Source organism: Equus caballus, chromosome 3 (genome assembly GCF_041296265.1).
Source record: "Equus caballus isolate H_3958 breed thoroughbred chromosome 3, TB-T2T, whole genome shotgun sequence".
In the NCBI taxonomy this organism is placed as follows: Eukaryota; Metazoa; Chordata; class Mammalia; order Perissodactyla; family Equidae; genus Equus; species Equus caballus.
Window position 1 is genome coordinate 50,333,629 of NC_091686.1, and position 22,267 is coordinate 50,355,895.

A 22,267-nucleotide genomic window follows, 5' to 3' on the forward strand; every position below is an offset into this window, starting at 1 on the left:
TACACTGTTGCTCTTTAAAAGTCTTGTCCCACCCCTACCATCACCCCATGGTTCTGCAGCATTATTACTTCTGATCTTCCCTTTACCTCTCAACCTAACCTTAATCTCTACAGGAGGCTTTTCTTCCTTTGTTTACCTTCTTGAATTGCCAGTGTTACTAGGATTCTATCTTCAGCTCCTTTTTGTCTATTAATGCTTCCTGGGAGATTTCATCAACTGCCAGAGTTTCTGACTATTACCTCTATCAGTGATTCTCAAAAGGGCAGCAGTTTTGCCCCTAGAGGACATTTGGTGATGTCTGGAGACATTCTTGATAGTCCTGACTAGAGAGGTGCTACTGGCATCTAGCTGGTAGAAGTCAGCGATTCTGCCAAACATACTATGATGTACAGGACAGCTCCTCAAACAAAGAATGATCTGGCCCAAAATGTCAAGAGTGTCAAGGTTAAGAAACCCTGATAACCAAAATGGCCCATGGGCCATGCATAGGTACTGATTCTAACTATGGAGCATTCACACAATGCAGTACTATGGAGTTGTAGAAAAGAATAAAGATTCCTATGAGCTGATATGATTTCCAGAATACATACACTGCTAAGTGGAAAAAAGTAAAGAACAAAAGTATATACATATATATGAATGTAGTGTGCTTTTGTATAAGAAACAAGAAGAAAAGAGACATAGGAAAGAAAAATAAACTATTACTAGAAACCAAACGAACTGGTTAGTTCTGAGGTGGGGGTGGGTGGGGGCTGGAAGGAGAAGGAACAAAAGTAATACTTCTCTGAGCACATGTATGAGTTCACACTCTATGCAGAATTTTGATTTTTGGAATCTTTTTAATATCTTAAATATTTATATATTTAATATCTTAAATAAAAATAATTTTTTTAAAAAAAGGGACAAAGGAAAAACCCTAAAAGGAATACAAACAGAAATTAATGAACTGAACTATAGTTCAAGTGAATAACACAGAGAAAAATTTAATCCAAGTACTTTGACCATATACCCTCAATCTAAAAGACAAATAAAACTTATAAACAAATTTTGAACTCATAGTGGGCTTAATGGTCAAGTGGTATGATTACAGCAATTCTGAAACTATTTTATGTATGTTGGATAATTGAGCAAACTAGTAAATATACTGATATTGGTGGAAGCAGAGTTTTCACAGTCACAGAAGGAAATACAGGAGGCAAGGAAGAGCCTTGTGGTGGTAGATTAAAATTAAAGGTAACATCACATCTCATGATTTAAAAAAACAGCAAAACACCACCACACATTCCCCCTCCCTCTCTCTCATTTCCTAGCCCATTCTGCTTAAAGGGCAGTGACATAACCCCTGCCTCACCCAAGAGCAAAGAAAGAACACGGCTAGTCCCCAGATTTTCAAATACCACTCCCTACTAAGAGGAACCAGTGCTACTTGGAGAAACGGCTAATTCTAATTTCAGGCTAGGACAGGGAAAGTACTAGTCTGGAACATCTTGTGCCGGAAGGGAAAGGCTCAAAAAATCATAGGACCCTCTCAAAACCAGAGCCTGCTTGAAGGGGCCCTTGCTTGTCAAAACTGAGCAATTTGAGCATCAAAATGAATTAATGATAGTAATGGATTATAATCCATTGAATAAGCATCTATGAATCCCATTTTTGTATTTACTATACTATATAAATATATGACTAAATAGGAAGAAAAGAGAAAACTCTGTAGAATACCAAATAATTAAAGTGTAAGTTCTAGAATGCTAGTTGGAATACCACCATTTTGCAACTATCATTGTAATAGCTGATTTAAAACTACTGAGTGAAAGTCTGCTAGGGAAAAGGATTATTACCCAGTCTCAAAGTTTCTCCCCACAGTGTAATCATTACAAAGAGGAAAATGTTAACTTTATAGGAACAGGTTTCTGAATGGTTAAAGTTTACTTCACCGATAATGGGACAAATTGATATGAGTGTGCATCCTAACAAGACACAGTGAGAAGGACACAAAATCATTATGTAGTATTCCTGCCACTTAATCTAAATTCAATTATGAAAAAACATCAGGTACGTATAAATTGAGAGACATGCTAAAAAAAACTGGCCTGTTAACGTTCAAAGGCCAATATCAAGATAAACAAAAAAATGCTGAGAAACTGTTTCAGATTAAATGAGTCTGAAGAGATACGACAAACTAAATCCAACATTGTGATGCCGGGGAAAACAAATTACTATAAAGCAGTAATTGAAGCACGGTCCGTGGACTGACTGCTAGTCTGCAGACTCAAAATGTTTGTTAATCTACCTGCGACAAGATAAGGAACTCAAATCAGAATGTAAAACAACTACATTACTAAGCACAATGCTTAGTTCAGCTGATTTTTTTTCCATTACAAGGCTTTCTTAGTGAAGGAATCAGTCTCTTGATTTACATTCTAGGGTACATTTCTTATTTACAAACCAGAACTTTAGTAGTACTACCACGAAGAACACTCTTGGGATAACTGGTAAAATTTAAGTGTGGACTCTCTAATAGGCAATAGTACTATACCAATGTTAATTGGTATTCCTGAATCTGAAATGCTACTTCTGTTATCTAAGAGAATGACCTTGTTAGAAGATAAATGTGAAATTATTAGAGGCAAAGGATTCAGTAATAATTCTAACTCTTAATTACGAAGAAGGTTACAAGCAAATGTGGGGAAATGTTAACTACAAATGAAACTTTTTGAAAGAACTGTGAGAGTTGATTACCTTATTTTTGCAACTTTTCTGTAACTTTCAATTTTTTTAAAAATAAAATACAAAAACTGGGGTCCTAATACCTCAACTTTCCTTAGGATTACCCACACAGGATCTCCACCATTTTTTATTTTAGAGTGAAGTTTATTTTTTATTTTAGATGACACAAAGAAGTTCATTCGAAGAGCAAATCCTCCCCTTAGCAGTGGGAGTCTCAATGTCTCACTACTTCTTGCGACACTTTCTTCACTGAGCTCCTGATCACACAATCTTCTGACTTTTACCACAATGACTACTCCTTCTTAGAACCTTCTATAGGTTTCTTCTCATCTCCCCATTCCTAAAATCCAGAGGTCCTCTGGCTTATGTCCTTAAACCAAGAGATGTTCTCTTTTCCAGCTACACTAGTGTCACTTAGTGATTTCACCTAATCATAAGACTTTAAATATCAAATCTATATTCTCACAGCTCCTAAATTTAGATATGTAAGCTACACCTCTCCCCAGAACGCAAAAGTCCCAAATCCAACTCCCCACCTGACACCTCCGCTTAGACGTCTAAGTCTTCTCAATCACAGCTTTGTTCAAGACCCAACTGCTCTTTCTTTCATCCCGCACCACACCCAAAACGGTATTCCTTATCTCAGTTAATGGTGACTCCATGCTTCCAGTTACTCAGGCCAAAAATCTTAGGGTCATCCTTGACTCCTTTCTCTCCCACCCCATATGAAATCCATCAATAAATCCTCTCTGTTCTACCTTCAAAGTGTATCCCGAATCTAACCACTTCTTATCGCTTCCATAGGCACTAGCCTGGTCTAAGCCTCCATCATTTCTTGCCTGGGTTACAACAACAGTATCCATGCTTCTACTACTGCTCCCCTACGGCCTCAAAGACCTTTTAAACTCCTAAGTCAGATCATTTGACACCTCTGCTCAATGCGTTCCATTAGCTTCCCACCTCATTTAGAATAAAAGTCAAACAGCCCGTGGGCTTAACATGATTAAGGCCCTCCTCGACCCTACTCCTTACCTTGTGGCCTCAGGTCCTTCACTCTCTATCATTTGTCCCCCCACTTTCCTCAAGAATACCAGGCCTAATATGACTTCTAGGTCCTTAAACAGACGACTCCCAGTGCAGAATACCACCCCTCCCCGACCATATCCAGATGGTTCACTTTCTCACCCGCTTCAGGTCTTTGCTCAAGCATCGTCTTCTCAACAAAGCCTTTTCCAACAGTGCTCTTTAAAACCACGCCCTTACCCATGGCCCTGAACCCTGAATTTCCCTTCCCTTTCGCCCATAATATTTATTATTTGACCTACTGCATTTTTCACTTGTTTATTGTCTTTCTACCTGACTATAATACAAGCTCCATGCTAGCTCAGAGAATGTGCCCAAAAAATGTTAAAATGATTTGACTCTGGGACTCAAGAGCAAATCATAAAGCAGTTATAGATGAGCAAACATACTTGTTAAAATAATTTCCCTATCTATAGAGGGCTAAAAAAACACCAAATCTCTCTTCTCACTAAACTTTTTATTGAAAATCACTGTTATCCAGAAAAACACACAAACACATACCCAGTACCTCTCTACATCTCCAAGTTAGGGAAAAATAACCAAGATGCAGTAGGGAAAAGGCAAAAAAAGAAAAGAGGAAGTCACCGAAATATTTCATATTAAATAACTCTTTCTGAAACAACTCTTACACATGCACATATAGTGAATCCATTAAGCTGCTTACACTATAATCACTGTGTCTCTGTTGAATTTTTTCTCTTGAACTGTACTAGAGCAATTTGGGGAAATAACATCTTCACTATCAGAAGACAAATCAATATACTGGATTCCTCTTTGATTCTTTAAATATGATATACTTGCTTTTCTCTCATTTTCTGGAGTTTCTGGAACACTAGAATCTTCTGCAAAAGAAAAAGAAGAAAGGCATTTTGAGCACTTTGAAAAGAAAAATTTGTTTTTGATAATTATAATCATGTGCTAAAAATCTTTAACTTTATTCACTGTTCCCATTCTAAAACCAAAAATTCCTACTGCTTTTTGAAGAAAAAATTAAGACAACCAGGGCTGGTGTTAAACAACTTTCTATTTCACAGATTACTTACTAGCAAGACCTTAGTGGAAACTGCAAAACAGAGGTTTGCGTTTCATATTCTAAACCTTTTCTCTCTATGCTTATATTTCCTAGTATCCAGTTCTTGCCTAAGAGAACATGAACACTAGAGCCCCAAACAGTTCAATTTCAGTTGTGTCTCTTAGCCAAGTTACTTATCTAGTCTCTGTCCTCACCCATGAAGCAGATATGCTAATAATCACAGGGCTAATGTGCTCATAAAATCAGATGATATACATTAAGCATTTAGTTCAGTAATTGGCAGATGGCCAGCATCCAATAAACCTTAGTTCTCATGCAAACGCTGGTGTTATGGGGTGAATTATGTCCCCTCCAAAATTCCTGTGTTGAAGTTCCAACCCCTAGTACCTCAAAATGTACTCTATCTGGAGATAGGGCCTTCAAAGGTGATTAAGTTAAAATAAGACCATTAGGGCGGGACCCTAATCCAATATGACTGATGTCCTTATAAGAAGAGAGAGACACCAAGGATGTGTGTGCATGGAGGAAAGCCATGTGAGGACACAGTGAGGTGGCCATCTGCAAGCCAAGAAGATAGGACTCGGATGAAACTAAACCTGCCAACACCTTGATCTTGGAATGCTAGCCTCAAGACCCGTGGGAAAAAAGCAGGCCAGTTGTTTAAGCCACCCATTCTGTGGTATTTAGTTATGGCAGCCCTCACAACTAATAAAGTTGGCATCATCTGTCTGTGTCCATATTCTACCAAGGTCTCCTCTCTCCAAGGGCTGAGTTCCAAATTTATCCTCCCTTATAAATTTGAGGAGAGAGATCAGATTTAAGGAACTCATACTGAAGTAAAAGCAGTCAGAGCCCTGGTCTAGTGAACACTTTAAAAGGCAATGACGAGGGGCCGGCCCCGTGGCCGAGTGGTTAAGTTCGTGCGCTCTACTGCAGGCGGCCCAGCGTTTCGTCGGTTTGAATCCTGGGCGTGGACATGGCACCACTCATCAGGCCATGCTGAGGCAGCATCCCACATGCCACAACTAGAAGGACCCACAACTAAGATGTGCAACTCTGTCCGGTGGGGGGGGGGCGTTGGGGAGAAAAAGGAAAAATTAAAAATCTTAAAAAAAAAAAAAAAAAGGCAATGACCACATGGAATCTTCAGTTCAAAGGGGTCAATTTAAAGAACAATAGCTACCGTTAACTACTTTTTAGGTCATTATCCAGTCCTCAAGTGAAACACAAACATTTTTAATCCTCACAATAAACCCAAGGGCACACATTATATTACATTTTTACAGATAAATTAAGGTTTAGAGAAAGCAACTTGTTCAAAGTCATACAGGAGAAAGCAGTAGATCTGAAATCCAAGCGCAAAGTCTAAATCCTCACACTCTAAAACTCTTGGCCCCCCCCAATTAACTGTCACGAAACAACAGCAATCATTATTATGGGGTTCATGAGCTATATTTGTAAACAACACTAACCAAGGCCTACATAACCATTTGCCTCGAGAACACTAAAACAACATTCCTTTACTTCCTACAATGAAGTCCTAGCATCACCACTGAAAAGCAAATCATGTTTTTTTCCAATAAAGAATTTTATAAATGTAGTGTGCCCTGGGTGAAAAACTCTGTGTTGCAACACATCACAGCTATGTTAACTGACATAAATATGAAGGCAATTACAAATTCTGATAATTATGTAAAGTAATAAAATTAGAGTCCAACTCCTGTAAAATAAGTATAAAGATACTATGAACTCTGCTTTTACAAAGCATTCCTGACATATCACAAATCACACATAAAATTAAAAATTTAGATCTTTACTGTATTAAAAATTTGAGCTAAAGTTAATGCATATCATTTGAACAGTTTGACAATAGTGTCTTGCTTTCTGTTTTAAAAGGGCTTATGGCAAAATAATTTCGATTGTCCACTTTTCTCAAAAAAATCTCTTTATTCAAAATGAAGAACAATCTTTTCAAAACCAGCCACTCAAATGCCTAACTGCTTGAGGGTCTAAAAATTCTATTAGTGAGAGTATTCTGAGAACTAGCATTTCTTCAACTTGATTATATATTCATCTTTTCTTTGATTTTATTCCCTTATTTTATACAGATCATAGTACAAAAATATGTGGCGAAGACATACCAATTTTTGAAACAAAAGATTTAATATGCTTCGTTAAGACAGAAAAAAGAGTGTGGCTTACTCTCCCTCATGCACTCAATTACTTCAAGCTTTTACTGGATATATATCATGAAAATATACACACTCAATACGCATACTGCACTGAAACAAGTGGCATCCGCACAGCCTGACGGGCAGGTGACGAACAGAAGTGGCGGTTTGGTGATACAGGGATGAGGGAAGGTTGTAAAACAGCAGCATTTCTCAAACTCAGGACCCCTTCACTCTTAAAAACTGACGGGCCCAGGGACAGGTCCTGTGGGGTAGTGGTTAAGTTTGCAAGCTCTGCTTTGGCGGCCCTGGGTTCACAGGTTCAGATCCCGGGTACAGACTACACACTGCTCATCAAGCCACGCAGAGGAAGAATGGCACAGATGTTAGCTTGGCAACAAGCTTCCTGAAGCAAAAAGAGTAGGACTGGCAACAGGTGTTAGCTTAGGGCCAATGTTCCTGACCAAAAAAAAATTGAGGGCCCTAAGGAGCTTTTGGTTATATCTATGAAATTTATCATATTAGAAAATAGAAACTGAGAAAATAAATATTTACTAAACAAACTCTTGACATACTAACACAAATATTTTCAAGAAAACCACATCCCCTCCTCTCACTCCCCAAATTTTGGTGAGAAGAGTGGCATTGTTGTACATTTGTGAAAATCTCTGGTTTAAATAGAAGATTGCCAGATTCTCATTTCTGCGTCTGCAATTAATCTGTTTCAGTATACTGTTTTTGTCAGGTTAATGAAGAAAATCATGCCTCCCACAGTTATATAGTTAGGGAAGGGAGGAGTATTTTCAAAGCCTTTTTACATTACTCTTCTTTGATACTAAACCCAAATTTGACAGGTGGTAGGTTTTAAATGTTAGTTTCAATGTGTCATCTGAAACCATATGAATAAGCTTTTGCATTCTGTTCCATTAAAACCCATGCATTATTTTGTAACTCTATGTGCATTGGTCATTTGGAAAATACTGGCTCACTCACTGATTAATGCAGATCTTCTAAATGTTGACACATTTCACGGTATCTTATCAAAAACTACATTCATTAATATCACCACTGATCTCTAAATATCTGGAGATGGTCAAATTCACAGTCGTGAATAACAGTTTTTCAAAATCCAAACTTTCCTCTGAAAATTGGAATTTTATCTCTTGCAATAAATACTGTCATTTGTTTTCCTTGATATCACTGCTTATTTTTGAGAAAATGTCTGCTAAAGATCTAAGTCTGCATAACTGTAGTTTGTCAGTCATTCTTTAGGTAAAAATGGTGTTCTGTGAAAAAAAAAGACAAGCTCGGTTCAAAACTCAAAGCAACTGCTCAAATGCTTTCCCCGGAGATAAGCCTTGTACTTCAGCATGCAGCAAACTGTAGTTCACATTTTGTTTCACAAAATATTAAAAAGGTGCCTACTGAGAAGTTGAGATTTTATAAACTTAACAGTTTTTACTGTTTGATCAAGAACATTCTTAGGAGAAACTGGCATTTAAAAAATTTTAAGAATACAATGATTACTGGAACAGTTTGGAGCCTTAGCCTTGATTTGTGCTAGGGCATCAGCCATTTTACCGACCACTGCTTCTGCACCATCAGTGCAAATACCAACATACCAGAAAGGGCAAGTAACGTCTTATATTATTATGAAAAATTTTGGTCTTGTGGACCCACTTTTAGGTCTTAGGGACCACAAAGGTTCAGAGACTACACTTTGAAAACTGATGGGACACAGTAAAAGCTTGTTTATATAAAATATAGTCAATAATCTACAATTAGAATAGTGCTGAATGCTTAGATTTGTTTGCACTATTTTTAGAAGTAAGCAACAGCAAAAATAGCTAAGAGCAACGGCCAAAAAGATATCCCTGATGCAATGATGCTTTTTGACCCAAAGCAAAGAAGCACTTTTAAGCAGCAGAGCAAAGGAGGACAGGAAACAAAAAAGAAAAATACAAAAATGAGGGAAAGAATGGTGAAAAGCAGAATTAATTATGAAGACACTGGCTACTATTCAGTTCTGATATTTGCTGAATGTCTTCTGTGTTTAAGACACCGTACCAGGAGGTAGGGGACATTAAAGAAAAAAAAGAGTTATAGTTCAACTTGCCCTAAAGAAACTAGTAATAGGAGCTAAGTAGCCACGTGCACAAATAACTATGTTATGAGACATAATTTGTGCCATGACAGAGGAATAAACAAAATGCTAAAGGAACATGTGGAAAAACAGCCTGTCCTTTCATATAAAAACAAAAAAGGCTATCATGTTTTAAAGACAGAAAATGATATTTTCTCATTACCAAAGGTAATGGAAACCTACATCATCAGCATATGCAAGAAGGTTCCAAGGTCCCAGGGAGAAATTCCAAATGAACTTTCTCATTAGTAGAATGCACAACAGAAAACAACTGTATATCCCCAATTTTTTCAGTATGATTGTACCCATTCTCATATCTAACTCTACCAAGAAACAAAAGAAGCATTTAAGCCTATCGCCGATTTCACTTTTCTAAGTGGTCCAAGATCAAGGACCACTCAAAACACAGACAAAAAATCACTCCTGGGAGATTATGAGTTCACGTGGAAATAGTCTAAATCAATTTGATAATCCATACATAAAGGTGATCTCCCAATGTAAAATGAAAACACATAAATCTTTACAACTGTCCTGCAGATTTATGGAAGTGTGACACTTTTTTTTTTTTTTGAGGAAGATTAGCCCTGAGCTAACTACTGCCAGCCCTCCTCTTTTTGCTGAGGAAGCCTGGCTCCGAGCTAACATCATGCCCATCTTCCTCTACTTTTTATATGTGGGATGCCTACCACAGCATGGCTTGCCAAGCAGTGCCATGTCTGCACCCGGGATCCGAACCAGCGAACGCCGGGCTGCCGAGAAGCATAATGCGTGAAGTTAACGGCTGCGCCACCGGGCCAGCCCCTGACACTTTTGATATTCCAATTGTGTATTGCTCTACATAGCTCACATCTCTAACACGGCAGCTGACTTTCAAAGCATTTCCTCTGACTATCAAATAAAACACATCACATATTTGCTTTTTTTTTTAAAAAATTTTTGGTGAGGAAGATTTGCCCTGTGCTAACCTCATCACCAATCTTCCTCTTTTTTTTTTTTGCTTGAAGAATATTGTCCCTGAGTTAATATCTATGCCAATCTTCCTCTATTTTATATGTAGGTCATTGCCCCAGCATGGTTGACTAGTGGTATAGGTCCATGCCTGAGATTCAAATTCGTGAACTCGAGCCGCTGAACCAAACCCAACCTCTAAGCCACAGAGGCAGCCCCTATATTTGCCTTCTTAAAAGGGTTATTACCAAAAAATAGATTATAAAATCTGGACAATCTTAACTTGAATGTCATAGTAGAGAGGTAAATACCTGTAACATATTAGATAAATTAAACTCTCTGATGAAAGCTCTAGAAAAAAACAAAGAATACATTGAATACAAGATCAAAGAGGGGCTGGCCCGTGGCCAAGTGGTTAAGCTCGTGTGCTGCGCTTTGGCGGCCCACGGTTTCACTGGTTTGGATCCTGGGCGTGGACATGGCACCACTCATCAGGCCATGGGGTCTTTGGGGAGAAGAAGAAAAAAGAAATTCAAAGAGTAGTTTCTAACACATCACTCTAAGATGAAATGAGAACTGAGCATGAAGAAACATTTCAGGTTTAAGCCAAAAGAAAAGATAAACAGAGAAAATGTAAAGGAAAAAATAAAGTCATGCTTCTAAGATTGGACAAGGCAAAAATGTCAAACCTGAGTGGTATTTTTTAATAAGATAATTTATATTCACAATAAAAATATAACTGACATATGTCACAACTGCATTGCAATAATGAAATGTATAAACACTGCAGGATATATAAGGCAAAAAGTCAACAGAGACAAATATGAGGCTTTAACTCTCTTCTCTAAGCTTGTAATAGATAACAGTGCACAAAAATAATTAAGATATAGAACAGTACTTTTTTTTAACTGTTTTTTGAGGAAGACTAGCCCTGAGCTAACATCTGCCACCAATCCTACTCTGTTTGCTGAGGAAGACTGGCCCTGAGCTAACATCTGTGCCCATCTTCCTCTATTTTATATATGAGACGCCTGCCACAGCATGGCTCCAAAGTAGTGCATAGGTCTGGCCCTGGGATCTGAACTGGTGAACCCCAGGCTGCCAAAGCAGAGCATGCAAACTTAACCACTGTGCCACCAGGCCAGGATGGAACAGCGTTTTTCAAACATTTTTGATCAAGACCCACTGTAACAGATGCAATAATAGATTACGACCCTCAACACTGACAGACACATATAACTGAAACAAAAGTTTCATAAGTTTTACTGTAAGTGATACTTTGATAATTTTCTACTTATTCTATTCAATTAAAAAACAGTTACATGTATTTAGTCAGGACCCAAGAAACTGACTTTATGACATTGTTTGTGATCCACAGTTTGAAAAATATATAAATAATAAAACTCATCTATTATTTGGCATATAATTAAATCTATACTTAGATTACGTCTTTTCTTCCAAGTACTCTCAGAACTGTCACAGAAATTGTGTATTAGGCCACAAATAAAATATCAGTAAATTCACCAAAGAAGAAATATGACAGACCACATTCTCTGGTCACAGAACACTGAAAGTAGAAGTAAATTTTAATAAAAACATTGACACAAAATTTCAGATACCTGGAAATTCAAAAAAGAAAGGAAAACTTAGAAACCACTTCTTTGAACTTTCAGGTCAAAGAGCAAGAAAAAAACAACAAAAAACAAATCAAAATCTATAAAACATCATATATCATAACACTACACAAGATTTGAAATAATGTGGTAAACTAATGAAAGATTATAGAAACAAATTAACGGCCCACAGATACAAACATACATGGGAATTTAGACTATAATGATGACGTTTCAAATGTAAGAAAAAGGATTTGTCCATAAATGGTTCTGGGACAACTGATTAGTAAGTGATACTGAGCAAAAGAGAAAACTAGTATCACCCTTTAGTCCTTATAACAAAATAAATTCCAGATGAAATTTAAGGTTAAAAAAATCAACACAAAAACCAACTCACATCCATTAGTTTGGCTATCAAAAAAACCCAAAAAGGGGCCAGTCCAGTGGCTGAGTGGTTAAGTTCACATGCTCTGCTTTGGTGGCCCGGGGTCTGCCGTTTCAGATCCTGGGCACGGACCTATGCACCACTCATCAAGCTGTGCTGTGGCAGCACCCCACATAAAAGAACTAGAATGACCTGCAACTAGGATATCCAGCTATACACCGGGGCTTTGGGGAAAGAAAAAACAAAAGAGGAGGATTGGCAGTGGATGTTAGCTCAGGGCCAATCTTCCTTACCAAAAAGTATTAAGGAAAAAAAAAAAGAAAGAAATGTATGCGGCTGGCCCAGTGGTACAGTGGTTAAGTTCGCACATTCTGCTTCAGTGGCCCAGGGTTCGCCAGTTCAGATCCTGGGTGTGGATCTACGTACCGCGAGTCAAGCCATGCTCTGGCAGACATCTCACACATAAAGTAGAGGAAGATGGGCACAGATGTTAGCTCGGGGCTAGTCTTCCTCAGCAAAAAAGAGGAGGACTGGCAGCAGATGTTAGGCTCAGGGCTAATCTTCCTCAAAAAAATAAGTAAAAAACCAAAACCAAAAACAACAACAAAACCACCCCTCTAAAAACAAACCAAACTCAACAGAAAATAAGCGTTGGCAAGGATGTGGAGAAACTGGAACCCTTGTACACTGCTGGTGGGAAGGTAAAATGGTGTGGCTGCTATGAAACATATGGTGATTTCTTACATGATCCAGCAATTCCATTTCTGGGTATATATCCCAAAGAACTGAAAGCAGGGTCTTGAAGAAATTTTTGTACACTCACGTGCACAGCAGCATTATTCACAATAGCCAAAAGGTGGAAGCAATCCAAGTGTCCATCCATGGATGCAGGGATCAACAAAATGTAGATATACATACAATGGAATATTTTTCAGCCTTAAAAAGTAATGAAATTTGGATACATGTTATAACATGGGTGAACCTTGATGACACTATGTAAAGTGAAATAGGCCAATCACAAAAAGACAAATCCTGTATGATTCTACTTTCATGACATACCTAGAGCAGTCAAATTCATAGAGAAAGCATACGGGTGGCTGCCAGAAGCTGGGGGTAGGAGGGAATTGTTTAATGGGGAGAGTTTCAGTTTTTGCAGGATGAAAAGAGTTCTGAAGATTGGTTGTACAACAATGTGAATGGAGTTAACACTCCTTGAGATGTACACTTAAAAATAGTTAGGAAGGTAAATTTTATGTTACGTATACTTTACTACAATTAAAAATATAATTAACACAGATGTGCTAGAAGAAAATATGAATGAATTTATCTATAATGTGGTAGTAGGGAATGCCTGTCTGATCAGGATCTAAAACCCAGAAGCTTAAAGAAAAGGATGAACAAATTGATCACATAAAAGTGTAAAATTTCTTTATCATGAACAACAGAGAATTAAAACAATAAAAAGACTTACAAATTATTTCTCAGAAAAAGAAAAAAACAAAGGAACACAAAAAAAATTCAAATGGCTAATATATTTATGAAAATATACATAACCTTAAAAATAAAAAAATAAAGCAACTTAATTGCTTATTAGCCTAATATTTAAAAAGTTCTCAATATTTTGGCCTGTTATGAAAAAGCAGACATCTGAAAACCAAGCTGTAGTCTGGTGCAAACTGATAAAACGTTTGTGTACGGTGATTTGGCAATTACTAAAATATTACTTAGACTCCCTCTAATCTGACAATTCCATTTCCAGGAATTTTCCCACAGATTGCACATATGCACAAATCTGCGTAAAATGATGGTCACTACGGCATTCTTGATAGCAAAAACATGAAGAAAAAACTCAAATCAACCAATGTCCATTAATAGGAAACTATATGAATTACAATACATCTATCTAAGACGATGCTCTGTAGTCATTTAAAAAAATTGAAGTATAGTATATTTTATATGGACTGACATGGAAAGTGTAACAAAAAAAAAATCTATTCTTTAATAGCAAGTTGCATTACAATACGTATGTTAATATAATGCTATTTAGTTTAAAAATAAACATAAAAATCTGAAATATAAACAGGCAGAAAAAAATGTGAAAGAATAAACACCAAAACTAAACAAGCATTACAGAAGATTCTCTCTTGATTACACATTGTATCATTTAATTTTTTATATAACATTTTATTTTGAAGAAAACAATAGCTAAGCAAGGAAAGTAAAAAGGTAGAGAAGGAAAACAGACAAAAGATGTACATTTAAAATGTGCTTAAGATTTTTACTTAAGCATGAGTACTCATTGTACTTTCTATTAAAACAATTCAACAGTGACCCTTTTACCAAGTACTGCTTTTTAACTAACACTAGCAGACATTAAGACGCTAGAGTGACTATCTAAACATATAGCGATGATTCACATTTTGGCCACACACACCTAAAAAGGACTGAGTATCTCGTGGTGGTTATAGAATCAACACCAAAATGATACATTCGGCTTCAGCATTCAAAGGATCATAGCCATTTATTCTTTGCAGGGACTTCAGAGAACATCTAGACAAAGGAAGTGAAGTCCCCAAACACTGCTGTCTTACTGAAGAGCATACAACCTTTATGTGGCAGACAGTGCTCTGGAAATTTTTTTGATAAGTGGTATGATTTTCAATTCTTTCTCTCACTAATTAAAAATCTAACGTTCAACACGGCAACCACATTAAAACAGCAATGACTTTACAGGACGATCTATTTCACCAAGAAAAGAAAGTCATCAAGCATAAACTAAAACTTTCCTCCATTCTAACCTCTAAATGATCTATGAACCCATCGATTTTTGTCTTTCACTTTTCCCTCCAGGGAAAATGTGTCTCTGCTCCTTTGCAAGGTTAAACAGTGCGGCTGTGCTCCCATTCCCATACTCTTGATGTCTCTCTTCAGATGCCTCTTCTCCCTTCACCCTTTTCTTCTCCACTAGCTTCTTTCCCTTGGTCAACAAACATGCTCAATTTTCAACAATCCTGAAGCATCTTTTCTTGACATTCCTTCCCAGTCAAGCCGTTTCTCTCTTTCCTTCTTGAAAGAGTAGTCTTCACCTCCTTACCTTTCTACTGAAACTGTCTGTTAAAGGTCAACAGTAACTTAATTTCCAAGGAAAGGGGTCTCTGATCAGTCCCCATCCAACTTCACTTCTCTACAGAGTTTGAAACTGTTCATAATACACCAAACTGGAAACTTTCTTTCTTTAGCTTCCAGGGTATTATCATTTTCTCTGACTATTCTAATCATCCTTTATATCTTTCATTGGTTTCCCTTCCTTTGTCCATCACTAAATGTTGATGCTTCTTAATACACACCTTGGACAGTTTTTGTTCACTACCACAAAGATGACTCCAAAGTTGATTTCTCAGGTTTCGACCACTCTCTGAGCTCCAAACTCTAACGTTCAACCCTTTACTAGACCTTGCTACTGAAATATGAGAGGTAGCAAATGCAACATATTTTAATATCCTCCTAATCCTACTTGCCTAATTCAGTTGATAGTGCCAATCACTCAGCTGTCCAAGAAAAGACGTGAGTTCTCTTTAAATCCTCCACATTTAACTGATCATCAAACACCATCCAACACATGTCACTTAAAACTTTCCTAAATTGCCTCCTCTGTCATCCCTGCTGTCATTTCCTACCTTTAGGCTTCAATTAATACAACAGCTTCATTAATGGTTTTCCCACACTGAAATGCTCTATAGCGTGTACCAAATAAAGTCCATCCTCTCTGGCCCCTCACAACCAAGCAGTTTACATTTCTATTTTTCAGCTTCATCTATATTGCCCCAAATCTCCTCTTCCATAGATAACCTCTCCTTTCCCATACACACACCACAGACTCTTCAAAGCAACATATTTTTCATCCCTTGTTCACCGAAGAAGCAATGATTCATTGTTTAGGGTCCACTCAAAATCATCTCTCTATGACTTTTCCTGATCCTCCCCAGGAAGAATAGATATAATTTAATCATTTGTGAATTTGACTGTGACCCTACAATGCTTGCTATCTTCCTCTCTATATGAGTTATCATATTGTACACTATTTTAACTATATAAATTTACATGCCCCTTCCTCCTGGTGCTCCTTGAGGATCACGCTTTGTTCACATTTTTATCCCTTATGCATAAAACATAGTAGGCTCTCTCCTTTCACACTCATCTGCCACTGCTTTACTCCCTCCAAACCCACTACACTCCCAAAAAAGTCAAAGAAAAAAGAGAAATAAACTGTAAGTAATAACTATTGATAACTCTGGGCATTGTGAGAGTGAAATAAACCTGAGGAGGGGAGAAGGGAAGAGAAGGAGATCTCCAGAAAGTCAAGTGCTGGCAAAATAATGCGATCTGATCTCCATTTGTTCACAGTGGTTGTTTCACATACCTTGAAAAAAGTCTGGCTCATAGTAAGTGATCAATATTTTTTGAAGGAATACTGCAATGAACGTAAAGTGTATGCCCTCACATCCAAAGACTGGATTAAAGGAGCCTGTCCTGTATCAAAAGTAGTTTAAAGCATCCACGGCTGAAGAATGTCTGATGGCTAAGGGACTATTTTGAGATCATAAAGAGAAAGAGGGATATTTAAAAAATATATACAAAGTATAAATATCACCCATTTATCATCCGATACTCCCTTTTTTAAAAAAATATTTTATTTATTTATTTTGAGAAAGATTAGCCCTGAGCGAACATCTGCCGCCAAGCCTACTCTTTGTGCTGAGGAAGTCTGGCCCTGAGCTAACATCTGTGCCCATCTTCCTCCACTTTATATGTGGGACGCCTACTACAGCATGGCTTGATGAGCAGTGTGCAGGTCCACACCTGGGATCCCAAGTGGTGAACCCCAGGCTGCCAAAGTACAATGTGCAAACTTAACCCTGCAGCACTGGGTGGGCCCCCCGATGTTCCTTTCTTCAACACATTCTCAGTGAACTGAGGGCCTACTACATGCCACTCACTGTTCTGAGCAACAGAGATGAACAGGTGAACAAGACAGACAAGATCTCTGCTCTCATGGATCTTAGTCATGTGCTGCATAACAATGTTTTGGTCAATGACAGATCACACATATGACGATGGTCCCATAAAATTAGCACCATATGGCCTAGGAATGTAGTAGGCTATACCATCTAGATTTGTATAAGTACACTCTATGATGTTCCCACAATGACAAAATCACCTAACAATGAATTTCTCAGAAGTGATCCCGTCATTAAGCAATGCATGACTATATTCTAATAAGAGGGGAGACAAATATATAATCTAATGTTACGTAGTAATAAATTATACAGAAAAATACAGTAGAGTAAAACTGGGGAGGGGGGAGGGAGTTGCTACCTCAGAGAAAGTGATCAAGTGAAGGCCTTCTAAAAAAGGTAACATTTCACCAAGCCCTACTGAAAGAAGCTGAGTCATATGCAAATACCAGCAAAAAGGGTCTTGCAGGCAAAGAGCAAATGGGAAGAAGGAAAGATCGGACTGTGCTTGGCCTATTCAAGGAACAGTGTATCTGTGGCACAGTAACTGAAAGAGGATGGTAATAAATAAAATATTAACTCATATTAGGTGAAATAACAGGATAAGCTGAAAAAGAGTGATTACAGGTAATCTTAACTGCATACAATTTTCATCCTATAAGCTGACTTAGAGACTAACACTATTGTAAATAAACAAAGATAGCATTATCCCACAATGGCAGACTAAGTTACACGATGATAAAGGAAGTCAAGTCATTATCTGTATGCCACTCATGATTCCCAATCTCCATATGCAGTCCTGATCTTAAATCCAACTTCAGCATCTTATCCTCTCCACAGCCCAAGGCACAACACTCAATTCAGCAGGCCCTCCCTCATGCTAAGGGAAGTTGCCTTTGGTCTACTCCAACAGCTAAATTGGGGGCAGGACCTTTGATTCCTATTTGCACTTTTAAATGCGTGCCCAATAACTTAAGATGGGTACTTCATACCTATTCTGATGTAGAGAACTCTCTTTTTTTTTTCAATTATCTAAGCTAAAATTCTTAACATTCATTTTATCTCATTCCTACCAAGAATCTTGCTGTAAAACCTTGCCCTTTCTCACTTAGAAATCTCTCACATCTCGTTCTTCTTCATTTCTACCATGATCATCAAGTTTGGATTCTAAGAGCTTCCTAAACGATTCCTAACCCTTCAAGCCCTACTCTCTATAATGTACAGTACTCACAACTGCTAGACTGAATTTACAAAACAACTTTCTTTCATCATTTTACTCCTTTATCTAAAGCCTTTAATGGCTCCTAGAGCCCATAAAGTCTAAACTTAGCCTTAGTTTTCAAATTTCTAAAATTCAGTATCATTCACACTAATCTTTTCTTAAAGCAAAGCTCTCGATTCCTAATAGGATGAATTCTCACCAATCCCAGAACACACTTAATTTTCATATTTCCCAGTGTCATCAAGACTCACCACGTGATTCCTAAAGGTAATCTCAGTTTCTAAGAGGAATTTATGTATGAAAAGAAAAAGTCCCAATAAACAGAAAATGAGTGAAGTCTCTTCAGACAGAAAAAGGCAGAAAAACATCTTTTGACTAGAAAAGGCAATTAAGAATTTCATATTACTAATATTGATAAATAACTAAAACATTCCATTGAATTCCAGTTTACAAAGTACTTTTATTTTAAAGATGAAAAAACTGTGGACCTCAGATTTTAAGTGACTTGTCCAATGTTCCCTTTAACTAAAAAAGCAGCAGCAGAGACTATCTTTGTTTTGAGGGAGATTAGCCCTGAGCCAACATCTGCTACCAATCCTCTTCTTTTTGCTGAGGAAGATAGGCCCTGAGCTAACATCTGTGCCCATCTTCCTCTGTTTTATGTGTAGGATGCCTGCCACAGCATGGCTTGATAAGCGGTGCCATGTCCGCACCCGGGATTCAAACCAGCAACCCCCGGACCGCCAAGGCAGAGTACGCAAACTCAACTGCTGTGCCACTGGGCCGGCGCCAGCAGAGACTTTTAAGGACTCAAAACCCCATGCCTACACTCTAACCTTCCCTGTCCTCTCTAACTACACAAGAAACGATTAAAATATTTACTGTTAAAATATTAAAGAGCACGGATGTTTAGACATTAACTACAACATGTTATGCAAATCAAATATCTGTTGAAAGAACAAAGGGATGTCACTCCTGTGCTTAAAATCCTTCAGAGGTTCCCCAGAAAATCCAGACAAGCTCAAAACTCTTTAGACAATCAAAGCCTTTCCAAATTGGACTCCTAACTCTCACTTAATCCAACCTACCCAATCATTCCACCATATTCCAATTACACCAGAGTATTTTAAAACGTTATTCTATTGTTAACTTGCAGCGACTCTGCCATCACCGTTACATTTAAGCAGAATTTACCAAACAAAACAGGGACACCAAGGGTGAAGATATATACATTATCAATCTTGTCAGGGCCACGTTAATTTAAAAGCTGCTTGTGAAATATTTAGTTTTGCATTTTAAAAAAAAGTATTACTGAAATAAACATTAAAGTAAAGCTTCTACTGTCCCTCTCACCTCTTATAATAAACTATATAATGTAAATGAGTAAAAGGTTATGCTCAGGAATTGGACCGCTTCGATTTTAATTCTGTTTCTACCAGCTTCCTAACAACTTAACCTCCCTGGGTCTCATTTCTGCAAAATACGGAAATAACACCTTGCAGGATTGTTGCGCAAATAAAATGAGAGAATGTGAAGCACTCAGCACTATGCCTAGAACATAGTAAGAGTTCAAATATAAATAGAATCTAATTGTTAACTTGTTCGGACAACATAAACTAAAATAGAAATGCTAATTTTTGGCTTCTTCTCAAATCCTACTGTCCATGAGAATCTGGTGAAGAGGTTAAAAATGATTCATTCACCATGAAGAATACCAATCATTCATTCGTTCTCTGGTGATCTCCAGGAAGTTCAGTGATGGCAAATCTGAAAATGATCCAATCTTCATTTGTTCATAGTGCTTGTCTTCACGCACCCTGAATAAAGTCTAGCTTATAGCAGGTGATCAATATTTTCTGGAAGAATACTGGAATGAATGTAAACACCCGGCAATAACAGCCTCAAAGTCTATCACAGGCCTGAATCACCTAGTTTCTCTTCCAGTAGCAACCATTCTGACCTAAGGATGACCTAAATTCTGATTTCAACTTCCATCACTGGGCCATATTCTAAGCACTCATATCAAAGTGAAGCAACTATGGATGGATGCTCAGTTGGAGAAACACGGTGCCTATGGCAGTGAAAAGCTGCATTTAAAGGGGCATGGTGAAGGACAACGCGTCAGTTTGTATGACCTCAAGAATAAAAATAGAATCTCTTGTGGCTTTCATCTTTTAAGAAATCTCTCTTGATGCTACATCAATTTGCAACATTGTAACTCACCTGTTTTTTCAGTTATATCTGAATCAGGGGTGCCTGCCCTGCTAACTTCCCCTTCAGCATTCTCCTCTTCAGCACTAAGAGAAATGGGTGAAGAAGGGCCAGGCTGGGAGAGCTGAGGGGTTGCTTCGGGCGCTTCCTCAACCTTACTCCTTTTCTCAAAGCGAAAACGGTCCAGGTTGAAAAGATTCATAATGGTAGAAACCACCAGCTTGGGGGGTTGGGAGCTTTAAGTGAACTATCTGCAGGGAAAAAATAAAAGAGAAAAAGAGGGCATGAAAACAATATAAAATACAAAGCCATAGCAGTTCATTCCCAAGGCAATTAAGAGCCCGCAAACATGCCAGCGGCTCAGGATGACTATTACGGCTGCGCCTCATTGTTAGGCCATAACAATCAGAAGGTGCTCAGGGGTCTCTTTTTAAAAATTTCCATCGCTCTTTTTACTCTCCTTCATCCCCCCTCCCCCGCCGCCCCTCCTTCCTCGAACCACGAGCTGACCCTCGTGCAACCTCCTCTTACCCAGCACGCGCAGGCACGTTCCCCACTCTAACCCCCCTGCGGGCCGCGCGCCCGCGCCCAGTGAGAGGCTCCCTGCACTACAGTGCTCCCTGCCTCGAGAAAGGACGTGCGAGGGCCCGAGCCTCGACACTGCGGGGACACAAAGGGGCCAAAGAAGGGGAGCGGCGGCGGCCGTGCTGGCGGGCACCCGCCCGGAAGTTGACGCGGCGCGATCCCAGCTGAGAGGAAGCTGATAGGATCAAGAAAACACAAGGAAAGCTCAGAGGTGGAGAGCGTGCGGCGGCATCTCTTTCGTGCTCACTCGCTCGCTCTCTTTCATTTCTCGCAGGGTACTTACAGTCTTGCAGCCTCGGTGCGATGTAACAAAGGTTGAAAAGAAAAAAATAATTCCTGGCGTGAGGCGACGGTAGCCGGGCCGGGACCTTCCAGAACAGCACAGAGAAACCCAACGAGCGCGTAGTGATGACGCAACACGCAGCCTAGGCTTTTTTCTTCCCCAGCGACGCGCGAGCGGAAAGTGACTAGGCGCGCGCTGTTGTCCTGGTAACTGGTACCCGCCTCTTTGCCTGGGAAGCGCGCTTATGCCTGTTTTTCCAGGTTAGCTAGAGAGTTGTTGAACAGCATGGTAATAAATAGCACAATGACTATAGATAGCATAATAAAAGTATATAATGTAATATTTGATATATTGTAATCTATAATATTTTACATAATATAGAGACTGTATAATAATATTGTGCTAGGCGTTTTACATATATAATCTCAACACTTGCAAGAAGCCTGTCTTTGCAAAGTAAGGAAACAGAGGCCTGCAGATGTTAAGTAGTTATTACTAAGGAGTAAAAACCCGGGTATGTTGAGTTTCAAAGCGTATGAACTGCCTCTCCACTAGTTGGCTGGATTGTTCTTAGAGTGGAATATGACAATTCACCTATCTTGATGGAAATATTATCTTAAGAATATTTATTCTTTGTTCTAACATTAGACTAAACAGACAATTTCCTGAATTGTAATTTGATCCTCTAGTTGGTATTTCCCTTAAAGACGAAATACTACAAATCATTATTCTGCCAAATACATTGGTCATTGTAAATTTAAATTGGCATTTTGTTTTAGAAATCAGTGTTTTGAACTGTATAATTATAACACGAACCCACAGTTTTATCAAATGTGGAATGCTTATAAAAT

At 38.3% G+C, this 22,267-nt stretch overlaps 1 protein-coding gene across 4 annotated transcripts in view; it reads right to left on the bottom strand.

The window, feature by feature from the left end:
• SMARCAD1 (SWI/SNF-related, matrix-associated actin-dependent regulator of chromatin, subfamily a, containing DEAD/H box 1) overlaps positions 1-21,577 on the bottom strand; it is a 79,308-nt gene extending 57,731 nt beyond the window's left edge. Inside the window, exons 1-3 of one of the 4 annotated variants that reach the window (XM_005608614.4) lie at positions 21,417-21,577; positions 20,561-20,799; positions 4,472-4,649 (exon numbers count right to left, since the gene is read on the bottom strand). In XM_005608614.4, the coding sequence (XP_005608671.1) occupies positions 4,472-4,649; positions 20,561-20,750 (368 nt within the window). In that variant the 5' untranslated portion in view covers positions 20,751-20,799; positions 21,417-21,577. Of the gene's footprint in view, positions 1-4,471; positions 4,650-20,560; positions 20,800-21,079 lie in introns of all 4 variants that reach the window. The other 3 variants (XM_005608616.4, XM_005608615.4, XM_070262252.1) reach the window with 3 other exon arrangements.
• Positions 21,578-22,267: the final 690 nt, after the last annotated feature.